This window comes from Callorhinus ursinus, unplaced genomic scaffold, assembly GCF_003265705.2.
Source record: "Callorhinus ursinus isolate GAN/ISIS: 27379988/994484 unplaced genomic scaffold, GSC_fseal_2.0 scaffold61, whole genome shotgun sequence".
NCBI classification, from domain to species: Eukaryota; Metazoa; Chordata; class Mammalia; order Carnivora; family Otariidae; genus Callorhinus; species Callorhinus ursinus.
In genome coordinates this window covers 2,451,841-2,461,948 of record NW_027397123.1, presented here as the reverse complement: position 1 = coordinate 2,461,948, position 10,108 = coordinate 2,451,841, and the positions used below count along the sequence as shown (strand labels likewise).

General features: G+C 39.9%; 1 protein-coding gene across 1 annotated transcript in view; it reads left to right on the top strand.

Moving 5' to 3' along the window:
* Nucleotides 1-4,391: 4,391 nt before the first annotated feature.
* The window catches only part of ZNF569 (zinc finger protein 569), a 60,137-nt gene continuing 54,420 nt past the window's right edge, over nt 4,392-10,108 (top strand). Inside the window, exons 1-2 of the mRNA XM_073885226.1 lie at nt 4,392-4,489; nt 5,785-5,940. Of these exons, the coding sequence (XP_073741327.1) occupies nt 5,936-5,940 (5 nt within the window). The 5' untranslated portion in view covers nt 4,392-4,489; nt 5,785-5,935. The remainder of the gene's footprint in view (nt 4,490-5,784; nt 5,941-10,108) is intronic.

Here is a 10,108-nt window from a genome sequence, read left to right as displayed (position 1 = left end):
TCGTTGCAAATGGCAAGATCTCATTCGTTTTGATGGCTGCATAATATTCCATTGTTATATATACCACATCTTCTTTATCCATTCATCTGTCGATGGACATCTTGGCTCTTTCCACAGTTTGGCTATTGTGGACATTGCTGCTATAAACATTGGGGTGCATGTACCCCTTCGGATCCCTACATTTGTATCTTTGAAAAACACTGTCATTTGAACTAATTGATATTTACAGAGCACTACAACCAACAACAGCAAAAAAAAAAAAAAATCCTGTTTTTAAAGTGCACATGGGGCATTTACAAAGATAGAATATATTCTGAACTGCAAAACAAACTTCTTTCCAAAATGAAACTGAATTAGAAATCAATAGCTGAGGGGCGCCTGGGTGGCTCAGTTGGTTAAGCGTCTGCCTTAGGCTCAGGTCATGATCTCAGGGTCTTGGGAGTCCGCCCCATGTCGGACTCTCTGCTTAGTGGGGAGTCTGCTTCTCTCTCTCCCTCTGACCCTACCCCCTGCTCATGCTCTTGCTCGCTCTCTCTGTCTCTCTCAGATGAATAAATAAAAAATCTTTTTAAAAAAAAATCAATAGCTAAAAAATATGTGGTTAATTCTCTAACATGTGCTCCCTCCTTTGGCACTTGCAGGAGATTTAAACCACACAAGCCTCTGACATAAAAACCCCCTGCCAATTTCAGTTCCTTGCTTTTGCAAACCATTTTCAGACTTTCTTGGGAAACCTGCCCTGCTTTTCCTAGGAAGCTTCATTATGTGAGTAATAAAACTTTTCATAACCCTCTTGGGTGTGTGTGTGTGTGATCATCAGTCTTAACATCCCAACCAAATTTTGTGGGTGGTACCTGCAGATTGGAAAAGAAATGGGTATCACTATTCGCAACAGATAGGAATAGGTACCAATGTCTTTTTTCACAGGTGACAAGATCACCTATGTAGAAAATCCAATGGAATCTCCAAAATTCTAGTAGAAACACTAAGTGACTTTAGCAAAGTAATAGGCTACAAGATCAACATACAAACATCAATTGTATTTCTATATGCTGGCAAGGAACAACTGGAAATTGAAATTTTTAAAAATGCCATTTACAATAGCATCAAAAACTCTGAAATAGGGGTAAATCTGACAAAAGATTTCATTACCTTTATGTAAAAAACTACAAAATCTTCCTGAGAAAGAAGATCTAAATAGATGGAGACATATACTGTGTTCATGCGTCACAAGATTCACCATTTTAAAGATGTCAATTCTTCCCAAATTCATCTGTATTTTCAACACAATCTCAATCAAAATCTCAGATAGGGTTTTTTTTTCATTTCTGTTTTTGGTATAAGTTGACAAATTCCTTCTAAAACCTTTCCTAGGTGTTTACCTAAAAGAAATGAAAATTTATGTTCACACAAAAAATTGTACATGAATGTGGATAGTAGCTTTAGTTATAATGGCCAAAAGTTGGAAACAACTCATGTCCTTCAATAAGTGATTGACTAAAGAAAGTGTAGTATATATCCACATGGAGTACTACTCAGCAATAAAAAGGAATGAATTACTGAAACATGTAACAACATATCTGAATCTGCAGGGAACTAAACTCCATGAAAAACCAGTGTTTAAATTACATATTTTATCATTCCATTTATCTAATATTCTTGAAAGGTAAAATTACAGAGATGGGAGAACAGATTAGGGTTGCCCAGCCTTAAGGAGGTGGCTGTGGGCAGAAAGGAAGTGGATGTGGCTACAAAAGGACACATGAAGTATCTTCGTGATGATGAAAATATTCTAAATCTTTACCATATCAATGTCAATATCCAGGTTGTGATACTATATATAATTTTGGAAGATGTTACCATTGGGAGAAACTGGATAAACGGCACATGGGATCTCTGAATTATTTCTTACAACTGCATGCAAATCTAGACTTATCTCAAATAAAAAATTAAAATTTTAAAAAAGCCAGGCCAAAAAGAAAATAAATTCTAAAGTAGTAGACCAAAACCCAAATACATTAAATGTAAATTCACTAAATACGTCAAATTAAAGAGTAAGATTCATTATTTTTAAAATAATGCTGTTTAATAACAGACACACCTTAAAAATAAACCAGGTTAAAAGCAAAAGAGTAGAAAGAGATAAACCATGCAATAACCCAAAGAAGGATGGTGAAACTATAGTAATATCAAAATAGAGTAAGATAAAAAAGCAATTATTATAAATAAAGAATAAATTCCATAATACCCTGTTGGGTAAATCCATAAGAAAAGCTATCACAACTCAAAATATCTATCATCCGTAAGAGAGCTTCAAAATATGTAAAGCAAAGTTAACAGAAATAAAAGGAGAAATAGACAAATCTACAAGTATAGAAAATCAGGAAGCTGGAGGGACATAGAACAGCTAACTCTTATCATCTCAACAAAATGATAAGCAAAAATAATTCCTTCAGTAGACAGAAAAAAATTTATTGGTAGAGACAAAAGACAAGCAAAACTTATTTGGAGGACATGTTCTCTCTCATGTAGTGTTTGACTGGGAGTCTCTTGTCCCTCCCCAGACATAGATTCACACTACTCGGAAAAAGTGCCATTTATCATCTAGTGAAAGACTATCTTTTGCATCCTAGAGGTAACATAGCCATATGGCCTTTTTTTTTTTTTTAATATTTTATTTATTTGACAGAGAAAGACACAGTGAGAGAGGGAACACAAGTAGGGGAAGCAGGCTTCCCGCTGAGCCGGGAAGGCTCAGGACTCTGGGATCATGACCTAAGCCAAGGGCAGACGCTTAACACTGAGCCACCCAGGCGCCCGGTCATATGGCCTTTATATAGCTTCATGGTAAGCTTCTGAGTCAGAAGCCTCTCCCATACCTTCAACAACCCCAAGCTTCTGATACTCAGCATGCTGTAGTCTGCGGCATTTTGTTCTCTTTTCCAACATACCATGGCAGAAAAGCATTGGGCTAGTGTTTACATAGCCATTTTCTCCATTTTAGTCTCTACTGCAAAATTATTGCAGAGTCTTCAACTCTCATTGTCAACTGTTTTTTAATTTTTCTGAAGTTAGAGCCGAACCCACATGAAATGCTGAAAAAAAGAATGAGATCTTTAGGGCAAAAGTGACATCTAGTCTGGTTTGCTAGATTTTAGGTTTTTGCTCCTGGTTCTTTCTCTGCTTTCTCCCGTACAGTTTTCACTCCCGATGTTGCGGCTATTTAGAATTCCTGACATGACCTTTCCATTTGATGGCCCAATGTCTTTGCCCTCTTCAACAATATCTTTCTAAATTACCAATATCACCTTTGTCCATGTAACACACACCGAATGTGGACTAACACAGAATTAAAAAGCTTGGGTGTTTCAGTAATATGGATTCACAAACCTCTAAAATTCCTCCCATTTATTGTCTTGGTGGCTGTGGTTTATTGGCGTAAACTTTAAGTTTCAATATTGTAACAGGGGCCAGTCAGAAAAGCAGAAACACAAAGAATTAACACCAGCACATTGTCTCTGAAAAAACTGCAGGGTCGCAATCAAACGGTCACAAGAACATACAACTTGACCATGGTCACACAAATGGTCGCAAATTCGCACGACCCCCAAAGTCACTGGACCTCAGAGTCTCACCACTCCTTAGACACCCAACCCCAAGCTCCACGGCCATTATCTCCCATACACGGTCACACAACGCCACGCCTCTCTTTTCTGACTGCCGCCAGAAGCTTGAGGCTCAAGGTGGTCCGGCCACAGGCCCCTGATTTTTTCCCACACCTTCAACCCCCCTGAAGTCCGGCTGGGGCCTGGACCAGACGGAACTAAACCGACTCAGAGGTGCTTCCTTCACGGATCAGGCACCGTAACCCGGGAACAGGAGACCCAGCCAACCATGAGGAAGAGACTTTTCGCAGAAAAGTGACTTGGCCGTAAAGGCCTCTGGGAAATGTAGTCCGTAGCCTAAAAGTTGCGAACATTTCCAGATTCTTCTCAGCACCAAGTTGCACTCCCGGGCTCCGAGTAGACTGCCGGGCTCAAGCGAAGCAGCTGCAGCAAAACTCAGCTGAACCTCCTCGGCAGATCTGGGCGTCCTTAAACGCAGCGGTAGATTATTCCGGCTCCTCGCCGGCAGGAAAGCCGACCCGCCCCCTTGAGCCGCAGGGGCCTCTGGGAAGTGTTGTCCGGCGTCTAACGGACCGAGGCTCGTGCTGCCCTCAGCCACAGCTGGCGCTGACCTTAGAGGCGTCTCTGACTCGGTCCGCACCGGCGGGACCATTTGGGCGGCATTGAGGTGTGGAATTGGGCCTGTGTCCGCGGGCTGCGTGGTGAGTCTTCGGCAGGCCGCGAGCTCCGGGTCTGGGACCCTTTGTGCTGGTTGGGAGTAGGGGCCTGCGGACCCGGTGCCTGTGCTGTTGGAGGAGGATGCCGGCAGGGCTGTGCCGGTGCGGATGGTTCCCTGAGGCCGTGGGAGTGGCGCGTGAAGGACTGTGAGTGTGGAGTGATATGACCGTTTGCCAGAGTGTAGCCGTGAGAACGTGCGTGTGAGCGCATTTTGTGGATGTGCTTTTCCTTTTATGTTTCATTAGGAACGTGGATGCGAACGTGCGTGATGTGGGCTCGTGAGTGCATGAGAAACCCCGTGGATGAGAGGTAGAGTACGGTTGCGTGTGTAGATTCGTGCGACTGTTTGTATCAGGGCTTCTTTGCTTTGCCTTATGGTCATTGGAAATACGTTTTTATGAGAGCTATCAGTGTCCCCAACACCTTCAGCATTTATTTGTCTTAAATTTTATTTTTGTATATTAGCTACGTTGTTTTGTGTGCGTACTAACTTCTTGCTCCTTGCCCCCGATTGCCCGCTCCAAATCGCAAAATACAGAAAAGCTCAAAGAAAACAAAAATCATTCATAAGTCTGCCAGCAACTATCAAAATTCACTTTCCATCTTTAACCCCCTCTGCGAATACATGCACATGCATTCATATATTAATATATATGTGCATAATAGCTTGGAAATTAGTATCACACTATACGTACACTTCTGTAACCTACCTTTGTCATTTAATAATACACAGTATCTTTCCATCTAAAAAGTTATAAATTTATGTCGTCATTTTAAAGTTTTTCAATACATTTACCCCTGTTGATGGGTAATTTGTTTTTTCCAGTTTCTTGCCATTATGAACAATGTGTTTATCAGCAACTAGTTGTCATATGTTATAACGCACTTTTCTAATTTGGGGGGGAGGGGCAGGCTTCTACAAGTAGAACTGATAGGTCAGTATGTGCTTATTAAACACTCCCTAAGTCTAGGGGCACCTGGGTGGCTCAGTTAAGCATCTGCCTTTGGCTGGGGTCATGATCCCAGAGGCCTGGGATCGAGCCCCGCATCGGGATCCCTGCTCGGCGCAGAGCCTGCTTCTCCCTCTCCCACTCCCCCTGCTTGTGTTCCCTCTCTTGCTGTCTCTCTCTCTCCGTCAAATAAATGAATAAAATCTTAAAAAAAAAAAAAACTCCCTAAGTCTATCCAATTATTCTCCTGTAAGGTTCGCATAATTTACACTATTATTGGCATAGTATAAGATTGCCTGTATTCATACACCTTGATAACAATGGTTATCTACTATTAGTAATCTTTGCTAACTTCATAGATGTAAAATTACTTTAATTTGCAGTTGTTTGGTTACTGCTGGTCAAGCATTTTAAAAATCTTTTTGAGTGAATTATGTATTTTCTAAAATATTTTTCTAAAGCAGTATTCTGTTTTCAAATTTATTTTCTAGATTCTTCAGGTATTCATTTATTCATCAACACACCATTTATTGGATGCTGTCTGTGTGACAGGAACAATTCTAGATGCTTCAGATATAGCACTGAACAAAAGAGAAACTCTCTGCTGTCATGGTACTTACACTGTTGTGGGCCAGATAATACATGAGGTAAGTGAGTTAAATATAACATATAAGGACATACAGAATTAGAGAACGGAATTAAGAGTTTTAGATGGGGTAGCCAGGGAAGGCATCCTGAAAAGGTAGTAATAAAGATTTGAAGGAAGTAAAGGAGCTGTTCATGCATATAACTGAGGAAAGGTTATTCCAGGCAGCGTGAACAACAGTTACAAAAGTCCTGAGGTGGGAACATACCTGTTAACAGCAAAGAGGCTGGTGTGACTGAAATAGAGCAAATGAGATGAAGACTAGTGAAATGAGAGCGGGTAAATGGAGGGAAGGAGGGCAGATCAGGTTGGATCTGGATAGGCTATATTATGATTTTGGCTTTTACTGTGAATGAGATGGGAAGCTGTTGGAGAGTTTTGATTATGGGAGTGATATTATCTGCTTACGATATAAGTGGATCACTTTGGCTGCTCTGATAAGAGTACTACAGGAGGAAGGATGGGGTGGGGGGCAAGGGCAGAAGCAGATAGACCAGTTAGGAATACAACACAATAATTACAATAATCTAGGGAAAAGATGTCAGTGACTTGGACTAGAGTAGTAAAAATGGTGAGAAGTCATCACGCATTAGATAAAATTTAAAGATAGAGCTGATACAGTTTGCTGATGGAACTGATGTGGAATGTGTGAGAAGATGACACAATATTTTTTAATCTGAGCAACTTCAAGAATGGAGTTATTATGAGAAAGGAACGAAAGTAGGAAAAACTGACTTGGGGCATAGGGAGATAGATTTCAGTTTGGAATTTAGTATATGAAGCATGAGATGTCCACTAGACATTCAAGTAGAGATATTAAGTTGGCAGTAGGATATACAGGTCTGAAGTTCAAAAGAAGGATCTGAGATCTAGGCTGAAGACATAAATTTGGGAATTATCAGTATATAGATGATATTTAAAGCGAATGGACTGAATGAAATCAGTTAGAGGGTAAGGTAGGTAGAAAAAGGTAGAGGTAAAGGACTTACCTCTGGGTCACTCCAGCAAAGTCTGGGAAATGAGAGGAACCAGCAAAAAGGACTGAAAGGAACTAGCTCGAATGGTTGGAGGGAAGCTAGGTGAGTTTGATATACTGGAAACCAAAGGAAAAATGTGTGTTAATTAGAACTGTGTCAGTGCTGCTGATAGGCCAAGTAAAATGGGGACTGAGAAAGGAATGTTGACATTAGCAACATGAAAGTTATTGGTGATCCTGAAGAGCAGTTTCAGTGGAGTATGGGGCTAAAGAGAGAAATGGAGAAAAAAAATTGGAGATACCAAGTATAGACAACTCGGGTTTTTCTTTAAATGGAAGAGGGGAGGGAAATGGAGGGGTGGATGGAGTTGGATTTAATCATAGTGTTTGTTTCATGAACTAATTAGGAATAATGTGAGAGGCAAGAGTGTCTAAGTTGGCAGGAATTAATTATATTGATTGACTGAATTTTAGGCCAGGTAGGTAGAAAAGTCAGGATAGGAAGGTGAGGGACAGTGGAAAATTGGTAGAACGAAGAAATGGAAGTTCCTGATGGGGTTGAGAACTGTTCGGTTGAAATACTAGGGAAGTGGGGCAGAGAGAGAGGAGGATATTTTTCCCTTTAGGAAGGGAATATCCTTCCTTTAGGAGGATATTTTCCCTCCTTTTTACCACCATACCAGTTTAAGAAAACATGGAAGATTATCAGCTGTATTTCAGTAGGGGTTACAAAATGATGGTATTCGAGTTTTATATCCCTTCTTCATTTACTGGCTGGAATATTTTTTAAAGAAAAAATTTCTGTCATCAATTCTTTGGTTACCTTGAGGAAAGTTTTTACAGGAAAAGCAGAATAAATTGATTCTTTCCCTTTATAGGTTTCAGGCTATTGAATTGGTTCCTTAGCATTTTCCAGTGAGTTATTATTTTACTGTTATATATGCATGGATTTTAACATATTTGGTATGATTCAAACCATTGTGGTTATTTTCTTTGTGAAGCTCATATTTTCCCACCTTTGGTTATCTCTTTGAGATGGTTTATAAGTCTTTCCGACACATCTCCAGAAGTCTTTGATAGTGTTCTACATTTCTGGTATGAAAGGTTATTCCAAGATCATTTTGAACATTTCCTGCCCTAGGCATGGAATCAAGCATTTCTTTATGGTGCCCTGATTCCTTTTATTGGGAAATGATATTTTGAGACCACAGTTACAGGCTTATTGTTACTGGCATGGTCATTGTTTCTAGACTTTTTTTTTCTTGGTGGACAGAGCTAGGAAATATATTCTTTTTATTTATTTTTTTAATTTTTAAAAGATTTCATTTATTTACTTAGAGAGTGTGGGGGGAGGAGTGGAGGGAGAGGGACAAACAGACTTCGTGTGGAGCACAGAGCCTGACTCGGGGCTTGATCCCACCACCCTGAGATCATGACCTGAGCGGAAATCAAAGTTGGATGCTCAACCGACTGAGCCACCCAGGCACCCCCTTTTTATTTTTTAACAGCCTGATATATTTTATCCATCTAAGGTGTATAATTCAATGTTTTTTTAAAAAAATTCACAGGTACACCCATTACCATAATGTAATTTTAGAGCATTTTTGTCCCTACTAAAATACCCATTAGCAGTCAGTGTCCTTTTCCCCTCCCTCATCCTAGTTTAATCAACCACTAATCAGCTTTCTGTCTCTATAAATTTGTCTATTCCAGACATTTCATATAAATGAAATCATACAATATGTCATCTTTTGTGACTGGCTTCCTTCACTTGGCATATTTTCAGTGTTCATTAATTTTGTAGCAGGAAATATATTCTTAACAGGATGGACTTCATGAGTTTATATTGCTATTTCCAATTCTAAAAATTTAGAATTACCCGGTTTTTACTTTGGTTTTATTTTTCTATGTTTTATTTGCTCGTCCATCCATGTTTTTATTTCTGTGGTATTGGTTGTTATTTCTCCTCTCTCACTGTGATTTTATTTATTTGAGTCCTTTCTCTTTTCTCAGTAATTCTGGTGAGAGGTTTATCAATTTTATTAATTTTTTCAAAGAACCAGCTCCTGGTTTCATTGATCTGTTCTATTGTTTTTTTAGTGTCTGTGTCATTTATTTCTGCTCTACTCTTTATTATTTCCTTCCTTCTGCTGGCTTTAAGCTTTGTGGTGTTCTTTCTGCTTTCTTGCTTCTTAAGGTAGGCCTGTATTGCTGTATACTTCCCTTGTAGGACTGCTTTTGCTACATCCCAGAGGTTTTGAACCATTGTATTTTTATTTTCGTTTGTTTCCATGTATTTTTTTTTAATTTCTTCTTTGATTTCCTGGTTGACCCATTCATTGTTTTGTTTTTTTAAGATTTTGTTTATTTATCTGACAGAGCCCGTGTGTGAGCACAAGTAGGGGAGAGGCAGAGGGAGAGGGAGAGGCGGACTCTGCACTGAGCAGGGAGCCTGACACGGGGCTCAATCCCAGGACCCTGGGATCATGACCTGAGCTGAAGGCAGATGCTTAACTGACTGAGCCACCCAGGCACCCCGACCCATTCATTGTTTAGTAGCATGTTTAACCTCCATGTATTTGTGGTCTTTCAAGATTTTTTCTTGTGGTCAACTTCTAGTTTCATAGCATTGTCAGAAAAGGTCAAGGAGTCTTGTTTATATTCTATTTTGCCTCTACCATCTTGTTTCTCTCTACTCTTTTTTTTTAGTAACTTTTTTTTAAAGATTTTATTTATTTATTTGAGAGAAAGAGAGAGAGCATGAGAGGGGGGAGGGTCAGAGGGAGAAGCAGACCCCCCGCTGAGCAGGGAGCCCGATGTAGGACTTGATCCCGGGACTCCAGGATCACGACCCAAGCTGAAGGCAGTCGCTTAACCAACTGAGCCACCCAGGCGTCCTTTTTTTAGTAACTTTTAGAAATGTTTTAGTGTTACATTTCATTTTTTAATATGAGCAAATACGCTTAATGTGTGTATATTCATGCCATCCCTCTTAGATAAATTTTAGCTTACAATTTCCATGTTTTTTTTTTTAAACATTCTTTTTTTTTTAATATTTTATTTATTTATTCATGAGAGACAGAGGGAGAGAGAGAGGGAGAGAGAAAGAGAGAGAAGCAGAGGGAGAAGCAGGCTCCCAAGGAGCAGGGAGCCCGATGCGGGACTCGATCCCAGGACCCTGGGATCATGACCT